The sequence below is a fragment of the Pelophylax lessonae genome, assembly GCF_965119305.1.
Source record: "Pelophylax lessonae genome assembly, chromosome: 4".
Taxonomy (NCBI): Eukaryota; Metazoa; Chordata; class Amphibia; order Anura; family Ranidae; genus Pelophylax; species Pelophylax lessonae.
In genome coordinates, this window is record NC_138771.1 from 274,443,810 (window position 1) to 274,467,878 (window position 24,069).

The 24,069-nt window shown below is 44.1% G+C and overlaps 1 protein-coding gene across 2 annotated transcripts in view; it reads left to right on the forward strand.

Annotated features, from left to right (window-relative positions):
- The first annotated feature begins 10,322 nt into the window (after positions 1-10,322).
- The window catches only part of CEP83 (centrosomal protein 83), a 65,045-nt gene continuing 51,298 nt past the window's right edge, over positions 10,323-24,069 (forward strand). For both annotated transcript variants that reach the window (XM_082254461.1, XM_082254462.1), the window contains exons 1-2: positions 10,323-10,574; positions 16,416-16,566. In XM_082254461.1, the coding sequence (XP_082110587.1) occupies positions 10,393-10,574; positions 16,416-16,566 (333 nt within the window). In that variant the 5' untranslated portion in view covers positions 10,323-10,392. The remainder of the gene's footprint in view (positions 10,575-16,415; positions 16,567-24,069) is intronic.

Sequence of the window (24,069 nt, forward strand, 5' to 3'; positions counted from 1 at the left end):
TGCGAGAGGAGGTGGTAGAACAGAGTTCCGCCACGTTCTGGCTGAAAAACAGCCCTGGGTGCAAGGGCCACATGAAATGGCCCACGGCCTGGTGTATGAAATGTGACATACAACTCTCCATTACTTTCATCAAAACAAAAAATGTACTATACCAATTCTCAAACTTTCAAATTTTAAGTGAATTCATTCATATAGATTAAAATGAATGAATTCAGCATATCCCAAAATGATCCTTTTATGATGACATCACGTGCCATGGCTCCAGCTTACACGTTTCATCATCAAAAGAAGAAAGTTCATTTTTACACTGAGGCAGCTTTTTTTCCTCCTTTTTTTGACTTGTATGTCCTGAAGACTCTTTTTTTCTGGCGGAGTGATCCATCATCCTGGGAGTTTGCCTGCCTCCCACAAGTGTCAGAGGACTGGGTTCCTGGAACTCCAGTTATGCCAATATATGAGCGCTTTTTGACCGCTTAACTTTGTTGGTCAACATCATGTGGTAAAAGGTGGTTATAACTGACTATTCACAGGATATTTTCCAAGGCCTGCTTTGGAGGACTTTCTAGTTATTTTTCGATACGTTTATTTATTTTGATATATAAAGTAGCAATACAGAAGGTGGAGGAAACATGGCGAACCCAATCTATTTGGTCACACAGGAGTAATACAGAAGGTGGAGAAAACATAATGAGTCCAATGTATAAGGCTCCATTCACACCTGGGCGTTCCGTTATTACGGCAAAATGCGGGACACATTTGTGATGCCATTACTTCTAAATGGCACCCTATTCTGCCGTGATAAATCGCGCTGCAACTGCGGCAAAATCGCAACGCGCGAAGCTTGTCGCTTTAAAAAGGAGCAGGAGCTTCTTTTGGGTGACAGTGTTGCAATTTATCGTGCAACAAAATCGCATAGTCATTGGGGTGCCATTAAGTAGTAATGAAAACGCGTCCCGTGTTTTGCCACGAATCTGGAATCGCGGGCAAAATTGCCCGATTCTTCCTAAGATTCTCGAATGCCCAGGTGTGAATGGAGGAGAAACACAGAAGGTAAAGAAAAAACACTGTGCTCCATTCACACCTGGGCTTTCTGAAATTGGGGGCAGGCAATTCCAGAATTGCAGCAAAACGCGGGAAACGTTTGTGATGCCATTACTTAACAACACCCCAACCGCAGTGTGATTCTGCCATGATAAATTGAGCTGCAATTGTGGCACAATCGCAAGGCATAAAGCGTTTTCACTCAAAAAGGAGCAGGGGCTTCTTTTGGGCGACAGTGTTGAAATTTATCGCGCAGCAAAATCGCATCATTAATTGTGGTGCCATTAAGAAGTAATGCCATCACAAATGCGTCCCATCTTTTGCTGCGAATCCAGAAAGCCCAGGTGTGAATGGAGCCTTAGGTGATAAAGGAGCAGTACAGAAGTTGAAGGAATACCAGTGAGCCCAATCCATTCGGTTACACAGGAGCAATACAGAAGGTGGAGGAAACATAGTGAGCCCAATCTATTCGGTCATACAGGAGTAGTACAGAGGGTGGAAGACACGCAGTGAGCCCGATCTATTCAGTCATACAGGTGGAGGAAACACAGTGAGCCCAATCTGTTAGGTCAAACAGGAGCAGTACAGAAGGTGGAGGAAACACGGTGAGCCCAATCTATTCGGTCATACAGGAGTAGTACAGAGGGTGGAAGACACGCAGTGAGCCCGATCTATTCAGTCATACAGGTGGAGGAAACCCAGTGAGCCCAATCTGTTAGGTCAAACTGGAGCAGTACAGCAGGTGGAGGAATCACAGTGAGCCCAATCTATTCGGTCATACAGGAGCAATACAGAAGGTGGAAGAAACACACTGAGCGCCATCTATTCGGTCATACAGGAGCAGTACAGAAGGTGGAGGAATCACAGTGAGCACAATCTATTCGGTCATACAGGAGCAGTACAGAAGGTGGAGGAAACACAGTGAGCCCAATCTATTTGGTCACACAGGAGTAATACAGAAGGTAAAGGAATCACAGTGAGCCTGATCTATTCGTTCATACAGGAGCAGTACAGAAGGTGGAGGAATCACAGTGAGGCCAATCTATTTGGTCATACAGGAGCAGTACAGAGGGTGGAGGACATGCAGTGAGCCCTATCTATTCGGTCATACAGGTGGAGGAAATGCAGCGAGCCCAATCTATACGGTAATACAGGAGCAGTACAGAAGGTGGAGGAATCACAGCGAGCCCAATCTATTCGGCCATACAGGAGCAGTACAGAAAGTGGAGGAAATACAGCAAGCCCAATCCTATTCGGTTTACAGAAGGTGAAGGAATAACAGCGAGCCCAATCTAGTCAGTCATACAGGAGCAGTACAGCAGGTGGAGGAATCACAGTGAGCCCAATCTATTCAGTCATACAGGAGCAGTACAGCAGGTGGAGGAATCACAGTGAGCACAATCTATTCGGTCATACAGGAGTATTACAGAAAGTGGAGGAAATACAGCAAGCCCAATCCTATTCGGTTTACACAAGGTGAAGGAATAACAGCGAGCCCAATCTATTCAGTCATACAGGAGCAGTACAGAAGGTGGAGGAAACACAGCGAGCCCGATCTATTCGGTCATACAGCAGTACAGAAAGTGGAGGAAACACAGCAAGCCCAATCCTATTCGGTTTACAGAAGGTGAAGGAAACACAGCGAGCCCAATCTAGTCAGTCATACAGGAGCAGTACAGAAGGTGGAGGAATCACAGTGACTCCAATCTAGTCAGTCATACAGGAGCAGTACAGAAGGTGGAGGAATCAGTGAGCCCAATTTATTCAGTCATACAGGAGCAGTACAGAAGGTGGAGGAATCAGTGAGCCCAATTTATTCAGTCATACAGGAGCAGTACAGAAGGTGGAAGAGCTTAGTCTGGTATAAGTGAAAACACAGAATATGGGCAGTTTACAGACTATTGGGGTCTCTAGAAATGACTTTCTTTGTACATATAAAATGAATGAATGCTTTACTCCCACCATTGTCCTGAGCAGGGAAGCACCACTTCAGTCATAATATATCACACACCATGCCCCTACACCTAACCACTCTAGCTCAGTCACTGATCACATGACCCTCTCTCCTCATCCCGCCACAATTCCCGCTGACCAAGCGGCGCGCGCCCTCCCGCGGTTCTATCTCTCTTGCCTGGTTCCTTCCCTGAGCCCGGCGGAGACACTGCGCATGTGCCAGGCCTGGGAGGAGGCACGCTCGTCCGTTGCCATTGACGTCATGTAAACTTGGCCTTTCAGAAATGGTGTCGCGGTGCTTTCGAATTCTGTAGTCACGGACTTGTTTAATCCGTGTTCTATCTGGGAAGGGCAGCCAGGTTCGGGTTTAGAAGGAGCGCGTGCGCCATTAAAAAAAAAAAAAAAAAAAGCACTGCATGAAACAAGGAGGGCAGTACGGCAATGATTCGTTTGTAGTAGTTCATGCGAGATCTGGACTGATGTGAGGTGTACTGGTCGCCTGGCATGATGGCACCAGTTCTGTAAATCGTTGTTGGTTTTGCCTCCAGCCTGGACTGATCATGTGACTCTGGTGGTTGCTATGGAAACTGGACGCCGTAATCACTACTTGTGTGAGTGGTCCATACTCCAGGTGTGTGAGGAGGACATATGGCAATCGGAAAAAGGTATGATTCTCTATGTACAATCTGATTTCTGACAGGACTGGGAGAATGACACAGGGGGTTTACTAAAACTGGAGTGTGCAAAATCCGCTGCAGCTGCATGGTAGCCAATCACTTTCCAGGTTTTATTGTCAAAGCTTTTTTGACTAAACTGAAGTTAGAAGCTGATTGGCTACCATGCACATCTGCACCAGATTTTGCACTCCAGTTTCAGTAAATCTACTCCACTGTGCATACATTGTTATTGGTGTTAATGTGTGACCATGAGAAGACTGGAAACATAGTGAGCCCATACATGAAACAGATCTGACCATATCCTGGCTTATCGGATGATGGAGGGGGTTACATCCTCTGTCAGTGTGTTATTACTCTGCAGGCGCAAAGCAAGGTTTTGGGATCCCCAGTGGTCCCTCACAAGAACGCATTGCATGAGCATTTCTTGCACCATGTTCAAAACGCACTACAAGGAAAAGAGGAAAGATCCCTGGTGCCGCACATCCATAGAGTCCTATGGTGGTAATCAGGGATGATCTCGGGCGTGTTCGAGTTGCTATGTGCCCGATCCCGCCAGGAAGCCGACACTGCAGTCCGCTAATCACAGGCAGATTCGGAAATGTCTCGCTGCCTGTGATTAGTGGAGTGCAGTGTTGGCTTCCTGGCGGGATCGGGCACATAGCAACTCGAACACGCCCGAGATCATCTCTAGTGTTAAGGCCCGTACACACGATCAGATTATCGAACGATCTGTCGTCCGTTTTTTGTGGCATGCTAGTCTGATATGGAAAGTGAAGAGCTTATTTTCATACGAATTTTCCCGTACGACAGAATTCTACTTCAGAAGTGATGTCATGTGTTGGATTGCATTGTATGTGTTCTTTCGTCTAGTCTTGCTCTTAAGATTATTTTCAGATGAAAACTGTACTAATGAGACAAAAACTGTACTAATGAGATGAAAATCGGACGTTTTATTACGGATGACAAAAATTTTATAGCCTGCACATCAGGATTTTGTCATCCGAAAAGTCGGAGTCGGCTGTCGAAAGCACCATACTAACAATCTGAAAATCGGCAGATCGGTCGTCGGACGTATTTTCCCTTCAGATTTTCTTATCGTGTGTATGGGCCTTTAATGAGAGACAACCTCAGCCTGGTATCGTTTCGCTTTGCCCCCCCCCCCCCCCCCCGGAGCTTCATCATGGGAAAACACACAATTACACTGCCTTTGCGTTGCTTTCATCGCAAAGGCAGTGTGTTTGTGAGCACCTGATCAGGAGGTACCCTGAGATTTGTTGTGACGCGCCTTTTAAAACTAGTGCATGCACTGCCTTTTGTGTGCTCCTCTGCGATTTGAATATATTCATTTCATTTGAATGAGCTGCCAGATCACACAGCGGGGGAACACACAGGAATGCAGTTCACGATTCTGGGGTGAACCAGCCCTTAGGGGAAGTGGTCACAACTGGTGATCTAAGGTATTTTTACTTTTTACTAATGTTTTTTTGGTATGTTTTTAAAGCTGAACCTGGCAAACAACTAATTACACAGATAAAGTACTTATAGGGGAGCGACTTTACCTGCTAAAAGTTTTGTATTTCTGTCCATCCAGTCCTGAGATTTACATAGCTGTGCCTGACAGGGCAGTAGATGTGAATATTTAACACTTGCAAGTCTTGTTCCTCCCCCAGCATTTAAATACATAATGAAAGGAAAAGCGGCAGACAAGTCAAATTCTCTGTCGCTCTGCTCTCTCTGCTCTCTCCTTCTATCAACATGCATGCACAATGCAGTACAACTGAATGTGGGCAGCCCAGATACCATGTGAATGCTGTGCAGTCGCCTTGTAAACAGTAGATGTGCGCATCTTCACTGGTCCCATGATTTGATTTAATTATTCTGTCAAGGATTGGATTTTATTCTGCGATGCATCATGATTACTGCCCATGGATTTCATCAAAAAAATTCAAGCAGTCAGAATAACTTTTTAAATGTTATCTGCTCTTAAAAAAAAAAAAAAAAAAAAAGACGACACTCCCTGCATCTAGCAAAGTGGGGTACATGCAGAAGAGGAGGAGTGGCCCGCGCTGGGGTGTGGGCCCCAGAAGAGGAGGTAAGGGGCCACTCTGTATAAAACCATTTTACAGAGCAGGTAAGTATATCCTGTTTTTCTTTTGGAAAAAAAAAAACGAAGTTTACAACCACTTGAACTCAAAGCAAACACATGGGCCAAACACAATTGACCTATATTCTCACATCCGAGAAGTTAAAGTAATGGAATAAACAACACTCTAGCTAAGTAGTAAGGAGTGTGGACTCTCTTGATCTGCTTTAATATTCATGTTTAAGACTTTCTCATAGGATACTGCAAACTGACAATGGGGAACCTGGCTTGTCGCTCCGCCCTTTCCCTTCTGTCCATCTTTTCCTCCTTCCCTTCCCCCACATCTCTCCTATACTTAAGGCCCGTACACACGTACCGATTGTCGGCCGTAAAGATTCGGCCGATTGTAGACTTGTTAGTATGATGCTTCCGACAGCCGACAGCGCACTTTCGGCCGAACAGAATCTGTCGTGCAAGCATTAAAATTTTTGTATGCCGACACCAGAACGGCCGATTGTTCGCCAGTCAGTACAGAATTTGGCCGACAATCAGCAGATTTGCAAGACTGGGCATGCTCAGAAAAGAAAAAACACAGGGAAAGTTAACCATCACATGACATCACTTCTGCAGTCGGCTGTTGTTGGCCGACAAAATTTGTGTGCAGTCTTTTGGCACTTTTCAGCGGACAGGACATCCCTGGACAAAAGACGGCCGATCGGTCGGCCGACGATCGGTACGTGTGTACGGGGCTTTACTTGGGCAAGATCATCCTTTCCATTGACCCATTAATTTCCTCTCTTCATTTCATCTTTTATACTTTCAGATATTTCCTAGATTTAAGACTCCTAGCTAACAGTTGAATAAACGCTATATACTGTAACCTGCATTTCACTGAAGTGCTGGAACAGACTTGCTGGTGGGACCGCATAATGCTAGATTGACACATCCACCTACTATGTTACCAACTATACTCAATGTGTGTTGTACAGCTTTCATATTTTGTAACCACTATGATTGACTCTTAAAGCAGTCACATGACCGGGAGCCCATCCTGTTGGCTGTTGATCAGAAACCATAACTGAGCGTTATCAGAGACAGCTTATTCAGTGTGCTGAGAATGTGCAGTGAGTGTGATCTCGCCACACAACTTCAGACTGCCTTGGATGCCTAGGGTGTGGCTTCTGGGCATTAAAACCTACCTTTCTTGCTGCCACATATCTGCGCTTCATAGATGGCAAGAGGTAAAACTTTTGCTTGGTGTAGATGGCTCTTTACCAGTGGATCCTGCATCAGACCAGTTTATGTTGTAAATGCTAAATTTTTTTGCTTCACTGCATTGTAACCCTGGAAAACTTCCCAATAAAAATAAATCTGAAAAAAGCAAACAGCTTTATACATCTTTGACGTACATACACTCATCAGCCACTTGATTAGGTACACCTTGCTAGTATCGGGTTGGACCTCTTTTTGCCTTCGGAACTGCCTTAATTCTTGGTGGTATAGATTCAACAAGGTGTTGGAAACATTCCTCAGATTTTGGTCCATATTGACATGATAGCATCCCGCAGTTGGTGCAGATGCACGTCCATGATGCAAATCTCTTGTTCCACCACAACCCAAAGGTGCTCTATTGGATTGAGATCTGGTGACCGTTGAAGCCATTGAGATCTGGTGACTGTGGAGGCCATTGGAGTACAGTGAACTCATTATTATGTCCAAGAAACCAGTGGGTAGATGATTTGAGCTTTGTGACATGGTGCATTATCCTGCTGGAAGGAACCATCAGAAGATGGGTGCACTGTAGTCATAATGGATAGACATGGTCAGCAACAATTCTCAGGTAGGCCGTGGAATTTAAACAATGCTCAATTGATACTAAGGAGCCCCAAGTGTGCAAGGACAGGTGTCTTCAAACTATGGCCCTCCAGGTGTTCAGGAACTACAATTCCCATCATGCCTAGTCATGTCTGTGACTGTCAGAGCTTTCCAATGCCTCATGGGGTGTGTAGTTCCGCAACAGCTGGAGGGCCATAGTTTGAGGATCCCTACCCTACACCATTGAACCATCACCATCAGCCTGAACTGTTGATACAAATCAGGATGGATCCATGCTTTCCTTTTGTTTATGCCAAATTCTGACCCTTTTTATAATTTGGGAATCACTCCTATTTTATCACTTTATATACGCCTGGTAGCACTGTTTTTAGTACATCTTACAATTTTCTTGGTTTTTACCTTGTGAGCAGCAGCTGCAGGTGGCATCATTTTATATTTATTTAGCGTGGGTTTTAATATACATTTTTTACACTCAAATTCTGACCCTACCATCTGAATGTTGCAGCTAAAACACATCAGACCAGGCAACCTTTTTCCAATCTTCCATTGTCCAATTTTGATGAGGCTGTGCAAATTGTAGCCTCAGTTTCCTGTTCTTAGCTGACAGGAGTGGCACCTGGTGTGGTCTTCTGCTGCTGTATTCAATCTGCCTCAAGGTTCGATGTGTTGTTCGTTCAGAGATGGTATTCTGCATACCTTGGTTGTAACAAGTGGGTATTTGAGTTCCTGTTGCCTTTCTATCATCTCAAACTAGTCTGCCCATTCTCCTCTGACATCGGTCCACATAATTACCGCTCACTGGATATTTTCTCTTTTTCAGACAATTCTCTGTAAACCCTAGAGATGGCTGTGCGTGATAAATCCTAATAGATCAGCAGTTTTTGAAATATTCAGACCAGCCCATCTGGCACCAACAACCATGGCACATTCAAAGTCTCTTAAATCTTTCTTCCCCATTTTGATGCTCAGTTTGAACTTCAGCAAGTTGTCCTCACCAAGTCTAGATGGCTAAATGCATTGAGTTGCTGCCATGTGATTGGCTGATTAGCAATTAGTGTTACCAAGCAATTGAACGGGTGTACCTAATAATGTGGCCGATGAGTGTATATGGTAACTACTTTGCCAAAGAAAATCTGTTAAAGGGCTCTTTCACACGGGCGGTCCGTATGTCCGTTTTTCATCCCATCCGTTTGCGGATGAAAAACGGACATAATGTATCTCTATGTAAATACGGATGTCATCGGATGATCATCCTCTGACATCCGTTTTTTGTCAGTTCAGTTCAGTTCAGTTTTTTTGAACGGAGGAGAACCCTATTTTTTCTTCCTTTCAAAAAACGGAACTGAAGCAAAAACGGATGTCAGTGGTGTCATCCGCAGACATCCGTATTTACATAGACATGCATTATGTCAGTTTTTCATCCGCAAACGGATGGGATGAAAAACGGACATACGGACTGGATGACACAAGTGTCATCCGTGTCTGTTACAAAAAAAAAAAAAAAAGGACCTGATCGGGCAAAAAAAAAGGAACGCCCGTGTGAAAGAGCCCAAACTATTCTTGTGAATAGACCACCAGGTCCTGCACTCCTTGGGACATCTGCGGACCACACTGCAAATAAACAATACAGCTTGATTCAGTACACCTCCAGTCTGACTGAACAATGCAGGAGCAGCAAAACAATCTTCCATATCCTTTCAGGAAACAACATAATTATGCTGTCTGTTCACGTATTCAGGGGTGATGGATCGTGTATTGGGTTTTACATTGTAAACAGTTGTTCCTGCAAAACAAAGACAAATATAGTTTGGTCAAACTCAATAATTTTTCTGACAAGACTAATTCCCTTTTTTTTTGGTTATTTTTAAACATATAGCCTATTTAATAGAACCATCTTCAAAAAAAATAAAATGCACATTAATTTAATATGAACATTGATAAATCCAAATCTGAATAATAATGAAATGTTTTAAATCAGGGATCGGCGGATTATCGGCACCACTGATATATATTGGGGGCCGATCTGCACTTTCCCCGATATATCAGAATCGGTCCTTGAGGTTACCGATATTGCCGATATTTCGTGAAAGTGCTTGTACCGGAGTGATGCCTGCAGCTAGAGGCATCACCTGGTACCAGTGTCCATAGCCGACGGTCGGCTGTCTTGTAATGACAACCGATGCGGCTGAGAAGTCGCTCGGCTGTCATTACAAGGAGCAGGATGGGACGTCCCCCCCCCCCCTTCCGCGGAGACCCGGGCATCCTACCTGCACGGCCACCGAATACCCGATCAAAGCCGGTATTCGGCTCTGATCGGGTCTCCATGTAAAAAACCCAGAAGTGATGTCATAACATCACTTCCGGGTACTCTGCGTCACATTAAAAAAAACTGACAGCATTTAAAACAGCGTTTTGAATGCTTTTCAGTGCCGATGAGGGGTTTGGGGTCTTTTAGACCCCCCCCCCCCCCAGATCCCTCCACAAGGAGTACCTGGAAAAAATAAATAAATACATTTTTTTGCATGTCCGAAAATATCGGCCGATACCGATGATAATATCGTTATCAGCATTATAAAAACGATATCGGTCGATCACTATTTTAAATATCCTGGTGCGTGTGTATATACATTATCTGTATATACACACGCTGTCTTAAATCTGCTTTTTTTTTTTTTATCATTAGCACTCTCTCATAAATCATCTTCTCATTACCTGTGTAATTTATTCCTCAGGGAGGTGATGCAAAGGAGCAAAAAAAGAGGAAATCAACCAATGTCACTTTTGTGATCTGTGGATTTCTACATGGTTAGCAGCACCATTACTGACAAGATGGAGTCTTCTTTTCCAACTGTGTTCCCCCAAACAAGTGGAACGTTTACTGTCCCTCTTACAGAGACAGAGCTTCATAAACTTTTGATTGATGAAAAAATACGATGTGAAGACCACAAGACCAACTATCAGACTTTAAAGGCTGAGCACACCAGGTACTGTATTATAATCCTTCAGTCCCAGCGTCTAGGGTTCACTGTGCTCTATGTGTAAATAATAGCTCTCTTCTTGTTGTTGTCTTTCTATATTTATAGCTGCTTTTGGTAATTGTAATATTTGTTTTCTTCTTTGAAGAGGGTAGACAATATACTGCAATTTCAACAATCAAAGCAGCTGTGTGACTCACTTATGTTTTGTGTGTATTTATTTATTTTTTTTTTTCAGGAAGGCTATACATGGTCACATTGCAGCAAGATTTTTTGATAACTGCTGTTTTTTGTTCTGATTACTAGGGCTAAACCTTCACCAAAGCAATTCTCCTGATTGCTTCTTTGCTAAACAGATCACAAATTGCTACTAGACATGTGCGATTTAGTTTTAATTAAGAATCCAAATTGTTACTAAATTTTAGTTATTCAGAGATTCAGATGTACCTGAATCTACAAATCATAATGGTAATGAATTTTCAAAATAAATGATAAATTCATTCATTCATTTGTGTTCATTTCTTTAATTCGGATGACATGATACGATATTTTGGGCCTTTTGTTAAAGTGGAGTTCCACCCATTTTCGTAACTTTAGATCTATGTAATCCCCTTTAAAACGACTTTTACCAATGGAAACTTTTTTTTTTTTTTGCTAGTAAATACCTTAATTTCTGCTTTATTCCTCCTCTCCTCACTTCCGGGTCCGATCGGCGATGACGTCATTCGGCGATTCGCAGTGTGTGCTGGGATGTATTCCATTCCAGAAATGTCACAGGAGCTGAGCTGTAATGTGTGTATTCAGGCCGTGACCTGCCCCGCCTCCGCCACGCCTCCGCCCCGCCTCCTCTCAGTGAGTTGTACTGTATGCATTGTATTCAGGACGTGCTCTGCCCCGCCTCCGCCCCGCCTCCTCTCAGTGAGCTCAGTGAGGATATAATGCTTTCAGTCCTCGCTCACTGAGAGGAGGCGGGGCGGAGGCGGGGCAGAGAACGGCCTGAATACAATGCATACAGTACAACTCACTGAGAGGAGGCGGGGCAGGTCACGGCCTGAATACACACAGTACAGCTCAGCTCCTGCGACATTTCTGGAATGGAATACATCCCAGCACACACTGCGAATGACGTCATCGCCGATCGGATCCGGAAGTGAGGAGAGGAGGAATAAAGCAGAAATTAAGGTATTTACTAGCAAAAAAAAAAAAGTTTCCATTGGTAAAGGTCGTTTTAAAGGGGATTACATACATCTATGTAATCCAACCTATTAAAAATGGGTGGGACTCCGCTTTAATGGGTAAGCATCCGAAATCGAGTAACAACATCATAAATGATTCAAATTTATTCAAATCCATTTGTTTTCATTCTAGTGAGTGTAGCATGAATATTCTAAATTTTATAAAAAAATGCACTACATATGAAATGGAAACATATTGCAATAAATACAGTAAGGTAAAAAAATGTGAAATATTAAGATGATGATTCCTGCTTATTATGTTTGGGTTGAAGGGACCTGTCAGAATCTCCATAGCCTAACCTAACGAATGAAATAATTTTGTTCCATTCCTCACATTTGGATGCATGTGACTCCAGTAGATATTGTCCAATAGGCTCATTTTACCACTTCAGCTCTATGTATCTGCTTCATGACCAGGCAATTTTTTGCAATTTGGCACTGCGCTACTTTAACTGGCGTTTGCGCTGTCATGCAACACCATACTCAAATGAAATTTATAAAAACAAAATTCACACAAATAGAGCTTTCTTTTGGTGGTATTTAATCACCACTAGGTTTTGTTGCGATATAAATTAAAAAAAAAACCTGAAAATTAAAAAAAATTGTTTTTGGAAATTCTACTTTGCTACAATGTAAAGTAATGATACTTTGCTACAATGTAAAGTAGTGTGTGTACAGCTTGTATAACAGTGTAAATTTGCTGTCCCCTCAAAATAACTCAACACAGCCATTAATGTCTAAACCGCTGGCAACAAAAGTGAGTACACCCCTAAGTCAAAATGTCCAGTGTCAATATTTTGTGTAGCCGCCATTATTTTCCAGCACTGCCTTAACCCTCTTGGGCATGGACTTCACCAGAGCTTCACAGGTTGCCACTGGAGTCCTCTTCCACTCCTCCATCACCACATCACGGAATTTGAGGATGTTCGAGACCTTGCGCTCCTCCACCTTCCGTTTGAGGATGCCCCACAGATGCTCAATAGGGTTTAGGTCTAGAGACATGCTTGGCCAGTCTATCACCTTTACCCTCTGTGGTCGCCTTGGAGGTGTGTTTGGGGTCGTTATCATGTTGGAATACTGCCCTGCGGCCCAGTCTCCAAAGGAAGGGGATCATGCTCTGCTTCAGTATGTCACAGTATATGTTGGCATTCATGGTTCCCTCAATGAACTGTAGCTCCACAGTGACGGCAGCACTCCTGCAGCCCCAGACCATGACACTTCCACCACCATGCTTGACTGTAGGCAAGACACACTTGTCTTTGTACTCCTCATCTGGATGCCGCCACACACGCTTGACACCATCTGAACCAAATAGGTTTATCTTGGTGTCATCAGACCACAGGACATGGTTCCAGTAATCCATGTCCTTGGTCTGCTTGTCTTCAGCAAACTGTTTGTGGGCTTTCTTGTGCATCATCTTTAGAAAAGGCTTCTTTCTGGGACGACAACCATGCAGACCAATTTAATGCAGTGTGCAATGTATGGTCTGAGCACTGACAGGCTGACCCCCCCACCCCTTCAACCTCTGCAGCAATACCGGCAGCACTCATACGTCTATTTCCCAAAGACAACCTCTGGATATGACGCTGAGCATGTGCACTCAACTTCTTTGGTCAACCATGGCAAGGCCTGTTCTGAGTGGAACCTGTCCTGTTTACCCCTGTATGGTCTTGGCCAACATGCTGCAGCTCAGTTTTAGGGTCTTGGCAATCCTCTTATACCCTAGTCCATCTTTATGTAGTGCAACAATTCTTTTATTCTGATCCTCAGAGAGTTATTTGCATTGAGGTGCCATGTTGAACTTCCAGTGACCAGTTTGAGAGAGTGAGAGCGATGACACCAAATTTAACACACCTGCTCCCCATTCACACCTGAGACCTTGTAACACTAACAAGTCACGTGACACGGGGGGGGGGGGGGGGTGGCTAATTGGGCCCAATTTGGACATTTTTACTTAGGGGTGTACTCACTTTTGTTGCCTGAGGTTTAGACATTAATGGCTGTGTTGAGTTATGTTGAGGGGACAGCAAATTTATACTGTTATACAAGCTGTACACTCACTACTTTACATTGTAGCAAAGTGTAATTTCTTCAGTGTTGTCACGTGAAAAGATATAATAAAATATTTACAAAAATGTGAGGGGTGTACTCACTTTTGTGAGATACTGTGTGTGTGATTTTTTTATATATATATATATATATATATATATATATATATATATATATATATAATATAATATAATGTGTGTGTGTATATAATTATACATTTTTGTTCTTTCTGCTATAAAACATATCCTATTATTATTATTATTATTTTTTTTTTTCTTTTTAAGCCAATTTTTTTCATAAACTTTGGCCAAAATGTATTCTGCTACATGTTTCTGATAAAAGAAAAAATCCCAATAAGTGTTTATTGATTGGTTTGCATGAAAGTTTTATAGCGCCTACAAACTATAGTGTATACACTGCATCTGGAAAGTATTCACAGCGCTTCACTTTTTCCACATTTTATGTTACAGCCTTATTCCAAAATGGAATACATTTATTAATTTCTTTAAAATTCTACAAACAATACCCCATTATGACAACGTGAAAGACGTTTTGAAATCTTTGCAAATTCATAAAAATAAAAAAACGAAAAAAATTCCACGCACATAAGTATTTGCAGTCTTTGCTCAATACTTTGTTGAAGCACCTTTGACACCAATTACAGCCTCAAGTCTTTTTGAGTGGGATGCTACAAGCTATTTTTGGGCAGTTTCTCCCATTCTTCTTTGCAGGAATGCTCAAGCTTCATCAAGTTGGATGGCGAGCATTGGTTCTCAGCCATTTTCAGATCTCCCCAGAGATGTTCAATCGGGTTCAAGTCTGGGCTCTCTTTCTGGGCCACTCAAGGACATTTACAGAGTTTCCCATAACCACTCCTTTATCTGGCTGTGTGCTTAGTGTCGTTGTCCTGTTGGACGATGAACCTTCGCCCCAGTTTGAGGTCCAGAGTGCTCTTTGAGTAGGTTTTCATCAAGGATGTCCCTGTACATTGCTGCAATCCACTTTCCCTCAATCCCCACTAGTCTCCCAGTTCCTGCCAATGAAAAACACCCCCACAGCATGATGCTGCCACCACCATGCTTCACTTTAGGGATGGTATTGGCCAGGTTATAAGTAGTGCCTGGTTTCCTCCAGACGTGATGCTTGCCATTCAGGTCAAAGAGTGTGCAATTCCTGTTTCATCAGATCAGAGAATTTTGTTTCTCATGGTCTGAGAGTCTTTCAGGTGCCTTTTGCGAACTCCAGGCGGGCTGTCATGTGCTTTTTACCAAGGAGTGGCTTCAATCTGGCCACTCTACCATACAGCCCTGATTGGTGGACTGCTGCAGAGATGGTGGTTTTTCTGGAATGCTCTCCTCCCTCTACAGAGAAACCCTGGAGCTCTGTCAGAGTGATTATCAGGTTCTTGGTCACCTCCCTGACTAAGGCCCTTCTCCCTCGATCGCTCAGTTTGGCTTTGTGGCCTGCTTAAGGAAGAGTCCCGGTGGTTCCAAACTTCTTCTTTTTTTAGATGATGAAGGCCACTGTGCTCATTGGGACCATCAATGCTGCAGAAATGTTTCTGTACCCTTCCCTAGACCTGTGCCTCGATACAATACTGTCTCAGAGGTCTGCAGACAATTCCTTGGACTTCATGGCTTGGTTTGAGCTCTGACATGCACTGTTAACTGTGGGATCTTATATAGACAGGTGTGTGCCTTTACAAATAATGTCCAATCAACTGAATTTACCACAGGTGGACTCCAAGTAAGTTGTAGAAACATTTCAAGGATGATCAGTGGAAACAGGATGCACCTTGGCTCAATTTTGAGTATCATGGCATATTTTTTATTTTTATACTACTAATGGCAGCTATCAATGACCTATACTGGGACAGCGATATTGCAGCAGTCAATCTGAAGCTAACCCACGCTGGGGGGAACTAACTAACTTCCACTGACATCACCAGGGACACTAATACAGTGATCAGTGCTAATAATATACATTGTATATACTGAATCAATTGGGAAAAAAATATATTAAATGGATCAGAATATACCAAACCCATTCTGAAAAAGAATCATTCTAACAAAACAAAAAAATGATTTACTAAATGAATAAATCCGAAATGAAACACATTTTTCCGTTGTGTGCATCTCTAATTTCCAATATTTTGCTGGGAAATTACTGTAGCTACATTCTTTTCTTTGGAGCTTCGAGCTACAAAACACTCGGGTGTAAATGGGTCTCTACTGCTCATGCAGTAATTGAATTTTGAGTAAATATTGTGTAGTTTGTAACTTTTTTTTTTTCAAGGCATATTCCCATATTAAATATCATATATCTTGTTTATGTCTTTTGTTCATGCTGCCTTATTAGGCTCTCTGTCAAGACTGCCAATATATATGTGTTTTTGCTTACTGCAAAACTATCCAATTATCACATGTAACTGTCAAATCTGTTGCATCAGCTGTAAAAATTGCATAGTGCATAATTGTACTTCATTTTGATGTAGAATAACATTACATCATCTCCCTCTTAAATAGAGTTTAAGATGGTGACATAACACTGCCAATTTTGATTGCAGGTTGCAAGCCGATTATATAAAGTCGCAAAATGAATGTAAGCAGTTTGCTGCTGAAGTTCGAAACACACACGAAAAATATAAACTTCTACTGGAGGAACTGCGTGGAGAGCTTTTAGAAAAAACCCGAGAAACGGAGGAGCTAAAGCTACAAGTAAGATCCGTGTGCCAAATAAAAGGGCTGATTTGTGTGCCTTCCATGCATTTTCTTGTGCTTTCTCATTCTGTTGTGTGTGTTTTTTCCCACTTGTTTCTGTAGCTAAAGCCCACATGAATTGAACAAGCACACCTGCAAGATTGCTGGTCTTCTGAGACTCCTTAAATCTTGGAGAGCTTGCTCTTGCTGTCATAGCAACACATGTGTCTTAGTCTGTGAAATATTTGTTTAGCCACACCCTTGCCTTAAACACATTGTTATTTTTATAGTGTAAAAAAATCTTGCATATTCTAATTCAATTGGAAATGTCAGTGCAAGCTAATTTAACCACTTGAGGACCGCCCCACGCAGATATACTGCAGCAGGGCAGCCCTCTAGCACTGATCACTGTATAGTGTCACTGGTCCCCAAAAAGTGTCACTTAAGCCCCGTACACACGTACGGGGCTTTAAAATATTTGTTGGCCAACACCAGAACGGCCTATTGTTCGCCAGTCAGTACAGAATTCGGCCGACAAACAGCCGATTAGCAAGACTGGGCATGCTCAGAAAAGAAAGTTAACCATCACATGACATCACTTCTGCAGTCGGCTGTTGTTGGCCGCCAAAATTCGGTACGTGTGTACGGGGCTTAAGTGTCAGATTTGTCTGCCGTAATGTCGCAGTCCCATTAAAAATCACTGATTGCCAACATTACCAGTAAAAAAAATGGATTTTTGTCTTTCCGTCAAATGTTTGAGGTTCACTGACAGACATAGCTTCAATTCTTCAGACCATTGGGTATTATACTGTTACTCTTCAGAAGTAGGACTAGGTGGACATCTTTTTGGTTACGCCCCTGGTGCAGTCCCAGAGGGTATACCATACCATCACTTCCTGCTGTAGGACTTCCAGTTTGTCACAAGCAGTGTCAGAAGAACAAATAACTCAACCCCAAAAGAGGGGCGGGTGCTGTGTCTGTCAGTGAACCTCAGAGAAAAGAATTTTACGGTAAGACAAAAATTCAGTTTTCTCTTTTGTTCACTGACAGACACAGCTTCAATTCTTTAGACCATTGGGATGTCCCAAAGCAGTGTCAACATGAGGGGTGGGAAAAAGCACAGCAAGCACATAATGCCCAACAAGGATAAACATAGCCAACCAGGTAACAACAGGAGCTCAGCTGGGAACAACTGGAGCTCACTAAATTTTCAGAAGCCTCCGCAACCACAGCCTGCAAAACTTTGCAGCCAAACTTCGCATCTGAAGGTGCAAGTATATCCACCTTATAAAACTTTATGAATATGTGTACAAACGACCAAGTAGCTGCCTTGCACACCTGAACCACTGATGCCTGATGACGGAAGGCCCAGGAGGCACTAAGCGCCCTCGTAGAATGCGCTTTAACAGGGAAAGGAGGAACCTGACCCTTAACGGAGTAGGCCTGCGCCACCGTCTGCCTGATCCACTTAGAAATGGTCACAGCAGATGCGGCCAGCCCCTACGAGGTCAATCCATAAGAACAAACAAAGAATCAGATTTCCTAATTGGTTCAGTCACCGCCAGGTAAACTCTTATCGCCCGAACTACATCTAAGGAATTTAGGGCAATTTCCTTAGGATGTTTAGGCTTGGGATATAGGGATGGTAGCACAATGTCTTGATTCAAATGAAACCCCGAGACAATCTTAGGAAGGAACGCCTGACAGGGTCGTAACACCATTTTGTCCCTATGAATCACTAAGTAAGGTGACCGACAGGAGAACGCAGCCAACTCCGACACGTGCGGAAGTAATAGCCACTAAAAAAGCCAGAGGAATTTCCCGAATGTTTTCAAAGGGAGGCTTTTGAAGCATCAACAGAACATAATTGAGATCCCACGGAGGTACCAGGAATCGCACCGGAGGAGCCAGATGGCGAACTCCCTGCACAAAAGTGTGAACCAAAGTCTTCGCCGCCAACGGCCTTTGGAAAAAAATAGTCAAGGCAGAAATCTGGACCTTGATGGTGCCCAGAGCTAAACGTTGATCTACACCCAATTGTAGAAACTCCCAACTGGCGAGACACAGAAAAGGAGCGAGGAGAAACACCCCCCCCCCCCCCCCGCGACTCACACCCAACTAATATACGCCTTCCAAACTCTATGATAAACCTTCCTGGAAGTAGATTTCCTAGCCTTCAACAGCGTAGGAATCACCGACTCCGACAGCCCTCTGTCTTTCAGCTCCTGGCTTTCAATAGTCACACCATTAAAGTCAGCGGCCGTAAAGCAGGATGGAAGATTGGTCACTCAGACAGAAGATCTTCCCTGAGAAGAAGTTTCCAAGGGACATCTGCTACCAGCCTCACCAGGCCTGCGTACCAAGACTGGCGAGACCAGTCTGGTGCCACCAGAATGACTGGAATCCCTTCTACCTCGATTCTGCATAGCAGTCTCGTCAGAAGTTTAAATCAGACGATACTGACTCCAAGGGGCCACCAGAGTGTCTGCGGTGTCGGCCAGAGGATCCAGAGACCTTGACATGAACCTCTGCACCTTCCTGTTGAGATGGGAAGCCAGCAGGACACATTTGATGGAAAACCTGCGTGTGAAGAGACCATTCTTCAACGTCTGCTGACTGAGATAGTCTGCTCCAATTCTCCACCGCCGGAATGTGCACAGCAGAGAGGGCTGGAACATATCGTTCTGCCCACCTCAAGATGCCGGCCACTTCCCATGCCACCAGGGCACTCTTTGTGTCCCTTGATGATTGACATATGCCACAGCCGTAGCATTGTCCAATTGTATCTGCACAGGGCACCCCTGCATACAATCAGTCCACTGAGACAGACAAAGTCTGATCACCCGAATTTCCAGGATGTTGATCGGCAGCCTGGACTCCTCCTGAGTCCAGACACCTTGGGATGAACACACTCCCAAGACACCTCCTCATCTGGACAGACTGGCATCCGTGGTGATTACAGTCCAATATAGGGGAAGAAAAGATTTTCCCAGACGAAGGGCCGGGGAGCGAAGCCACCAATGGAGAGACTCCCTCGAACCCCGACTCAACTGAATCAGACTGCCCAATGACAGCGGATCCTTGTTCCATTTGATCAGAATCTCCCTTTGCAAAGGTCTGGTGTGGAACTGCGCAAACGGAATCGCCTCGAATGTGGAGACCATGAGACCCAGCACTAGCATGCAAGTCCTGAGTGATGATCGATTTGTTGGACAACAGGAGCCAAACAGCCTGTCTGTAGCTTCAGCAGTTTTGTTTGAGGAAGAAACACCTGGGCTGATGCTGAATCCAGCGTCAGACCCAAGTAGTCCAGCTTTGTGGATGGAGACAGGGCTGATTTCTGAAAATTCAGTATCCACCCAAACTCTTGCAGAGTTCGCACTGTAACCTCCAAGTCGGCTTCTAGAGCAGAAGCAGATCGTCCAGGTAACCTAGTACCGCAATCCCCTTCTGCCGTAACAAGGCCAACACCGGGGCCAAAATCTTTGTAAACACTCGAGGAGTTGAGGCGCGACCAAAGAAGAAGAAAACGCTGATGCCCGACATATATCCGAATATGAAGGTAAGCGTCCTTGAGATCGATAGAAGCCATCAGATCTCTTTGATGAAGGAAAGCTAATACTGTGCGGATGGATTCCATCCGAAATTTCTGAACCCGCACATAAGGTTTCAGAGCACTTAAGGTTTCAGTCCTGCACTGCTCCGTAGAGGCCCTGTACCAGCTCTGGAGACAAGCGTAAGATGGAAGGAAAGAACCTTGCCGGATGCAAGGACCGAGACCCCGATCTTGTAACCAAACCGAATCAGTTCGTGAACCCATTTGTCCTGAATGAGCAAGGTCCACAGATCTGGAAAGAAGCGAAGCGTCCCCCTACCCCAGGCCATGGCTTTGCAACCTCACGAGGTGTTTCACTCGCTGGTCAGCCTCCGTCCAGTGGGGCTATGTCGTGGCCAACCTAGCGCGGAGCTAGTAGTTGGGTCGCGCTCGTAGGCCAGACTGGGAAGACCGTAAGGATCCTGAATATCCAGTGCGTCACCCAGTCCGGCTCTGATTGTAGTTCTCACAGGAACAGTTGATTTTACTTCACAAAGGAACAAAAATAATAAAGAAAAGGCAAAAAATTCAATTTAAAAAGAAAAAAATGCCAGGACTGCAGATCCCAGCAAAGAGCCAGGTCCTTACTCCTGACTAGGCAGAAAAAACTGGAAGTGCTACAGCAGGAAGTGATGGTATACCCTCTGGGACTGCCCCAGGGGCATATCCAAAAAGTTTTGCGCCTAGTCCTACTCTTGAAGAGTGACAGTATAATACCCAATGGTCTGAAGAATTGAAGCTGTGTCTGTCAATGAATGAAAGCGAAAATAAAAATTCCATAAATCTATCCCATAGTGAATAGGCGCTGATACATTTTTGGCACAAACCAATCAATATACACTTATTGGGATTTTTTTTTTTTTTTACCAAAAATATGTAGCGGAATATATACTGGCCTAAATTAATGAAGAAATTTTAGATTTTAAATTTTTTTTATTGGGTATGTTTTATAGCATAAAGTAAAAAATGTTGTTGTGTTTTTTTTTTTTTTTCAAAACTGTCGGTTTTTTTTTCTTGTTTGTTTTTATAGTGTAAAAAATAACAGCCACAAACGTAATCAAATACCACCAAAAGAAAGCTCTATTTGTGGGAAAAAAGGACATACATTTTATTTGGGTACAGCGTCGCATGTCTGCGCAATTGTCAGTTGAAAAAACGTAGTGCCGTATCACAAAAAAAAGGCCTGGTGGTATAACCTTCCGTCGCGGAAGTGGTTAATTTTTCAAAAAATTTATAATGAAAATAGTCTTGATGCTCTCTTAGTTACAGTACCTAAATAAATCATGTATTTTTCCTGGCACCCCCTGACCAACCTTAAATATAAATACTGACTTTTTAGTCCTTTCAGTCCAGTGCTGTCTTCCTCGCAGCTGATTCTTCCAACTGCTGCAGATTCCTGCCACCACCATCTTGGATTTAGGAGTCGGCTACGACTTCCTGTTGTTCTCCATTGCACATGTTCTAGATTGCGAGACTGGTCCTGCAGTCTTCTGGGACATGTTATGTTATCCCAGGAGGCTTCAGGTGGGGGTCAGATAAGATGGCTTTACAGACTTCTCTCTCAGTATGTCTCTATACTTCTTTATTTGTATAAGGGAGCAGAGACCATCCCTGCACAGAACAAAGTGGCTCCTCTTGAGTCCTGCCCTGTGTTCTCCCTTTTCATTTGTTGAAAACTATTTTCTCGAGTCGTCTTCCAGGACAGCCCATGAGACCTAGGGCTCCTCCTACCAGGACAGGAAACCCATTCAAATCAAATAAAAGGTGGTCCCCTGGTCCTCACCTTCAGTATTAATTTTTCCTCCGGACAGGGGGTAACATGTTCCTGGAACTGAAGCTCCTGGTCTCCTGGACTGTCCTTGAAGACTTGGATTAAGATGCATCTTCCTCTGCCCAAGTGCGGTACCCCTTAAGTGTGGCAATAGGGGCTGACCGCTGTCTCCTGTTCTCGTGGTCCACACGGGCAGGACCGTTGATGGGGTCAGTGGATCGCAGGGGGAGTCCTCTTCTGTTCCTGGCGGCGTCCTTGGAGCAGCACACGCTGTGTACCCGTGACACTGCCAAATTCATGCAGGGAGACGGCCTGCAAGTTTGAATTTGGTGCCACGAACATAGGGGGCGGAACTCCTGCGTCTTCTACCCTGACCTCGGGAGGTGGTACACGTGATTTCCGGCCAGTTGACGCACATCCGCGGGCGCCGTAAACAGTTCCAGTTTCCAAGGCACGAACAGGAGACGTCTGGGCGACCGGTGTGAGGTGAACCCAGCACACGCTGTGGACCACCAAACACAGCATGATGGATTCCACGGCAGCATCCGCTCAGTCGGTAGAAGCAGGCTCTGGCACCGGTACCTCCCAGGTAAGCGATAGGGGGTTTCCCTTTCTGCATATACCTGTTGGTGGTCTTTCTCCTTTTCCTTCAACTTCTAGATAATAGGGTCGGTAAAAGGGGGCACAATTTCTTTACCCTGTACACAAATGTGTGGGAGGGATTGTTTTGGGAGTCATAACTAATATGTATTTTTCTTGTTATAGACCAAGGCTCAGGACAAGGTCAAGGCGCAGCCCTCCAAAAAGAAATGTGCAGTTTGTGGAACCAAGCTAAGTTCCACTTGGAGCAAAACAGTGTGCCGCATATGTATAGAGCCTCAGTCATGAGTCTGAAACCAGCCTTAGCATCCACTTGTATAGCAAGTCATTTGGAGTTATGGCTTTCACAGATTCTAGCCCACCTATCAGCTGGAACGCCTAGGGATCAGATTGTTAAATCCTTTCCCCTTCTATTTCAGGCTATAGGGTTCTTGGCCGAAGCATCCGCTGAGTCGGTTAGAATGACAGCCAAGACCTCAGTTTTGGCAGATTCAGCCAGAAGAAGTCCTTGGCTTAAATCATGGTCAGGTGACTGTGCTTCTAAACTGCGCCTCTGTAGTCTCCCCTTTACAGGTGACCATCTCTTCGTCCCTGGACTGACAGAGGCTCTGGAACGTACTGCTGACAAAAATAAGTAATTTCCAGAAAAGAAAAAATACCCATATACCCGAAAAGTTTTTCGGGGTAGGGCAAACAGCAGGGGACACGTGAGGCTCAGTCCACATTCAAGAAACACTGGACTGGCCAAAAAGGTAGAGGTAGGGGGAGCATCTTGTTTAACCCTCCTCAGCACCCCACCAAACCACAATGACTTATTTCACAAAGTAGGGGGAAGATTGAGGGCCTTCCTCCCTCAGTGGAAGAAAATAACTTCAAGCCCTTTTATTCTGGACTTAATATCCACAGGGCACAGGTTGGAATTCAATTCCCAACCTTCAGAAAGGATATTGATTACCAAACTGCTCAGGGATCCAGCCAAAGCAGCTGCCCTAAGTCTCCAGATTGGAGACTTGTTAGATCAAAGGGTATTGATACCTGTTCCAAAAGAGGAACAGGGCAGAGGGTTTTACTCCCACATTTTTGTGATAAGAAAACCCTCGGGGAGTTATCGATTGATTTTTAAAATCTACGCAAATTAAATCTTTCGATAAAATACAAACATTTTCATATGGAATCAATACACTCCATAGGAAACTTGTTGTATCCAGAATGTTTCATGGCAACTCTGGACTTAAAGGATGCTTAGTTTCACATCCTTATTCACATGGCCTACCAGAAGTTCCTAAGACTAACAGTGAAGCTAGGACCAGAGGTCAGACATTATCAATTCCGGACGCTGCCCTTCGGGTTATCCTCAGCCCCTCGTATCTTTACCAAGGTTCTGGGGGAAGCTCTAGCTCCATTGAGACTAAAGTCCATCATGATCATCCCCTACCTGGACGATCTCCTGGTAGTGGCGGATTCAGACCACAAACTGAAGACAGACCTCCAAATAGTTCAGGAGTTCCTGGGGTCATTAGGATGGATGATCAACAAACAGAAATTGTGCCTAACA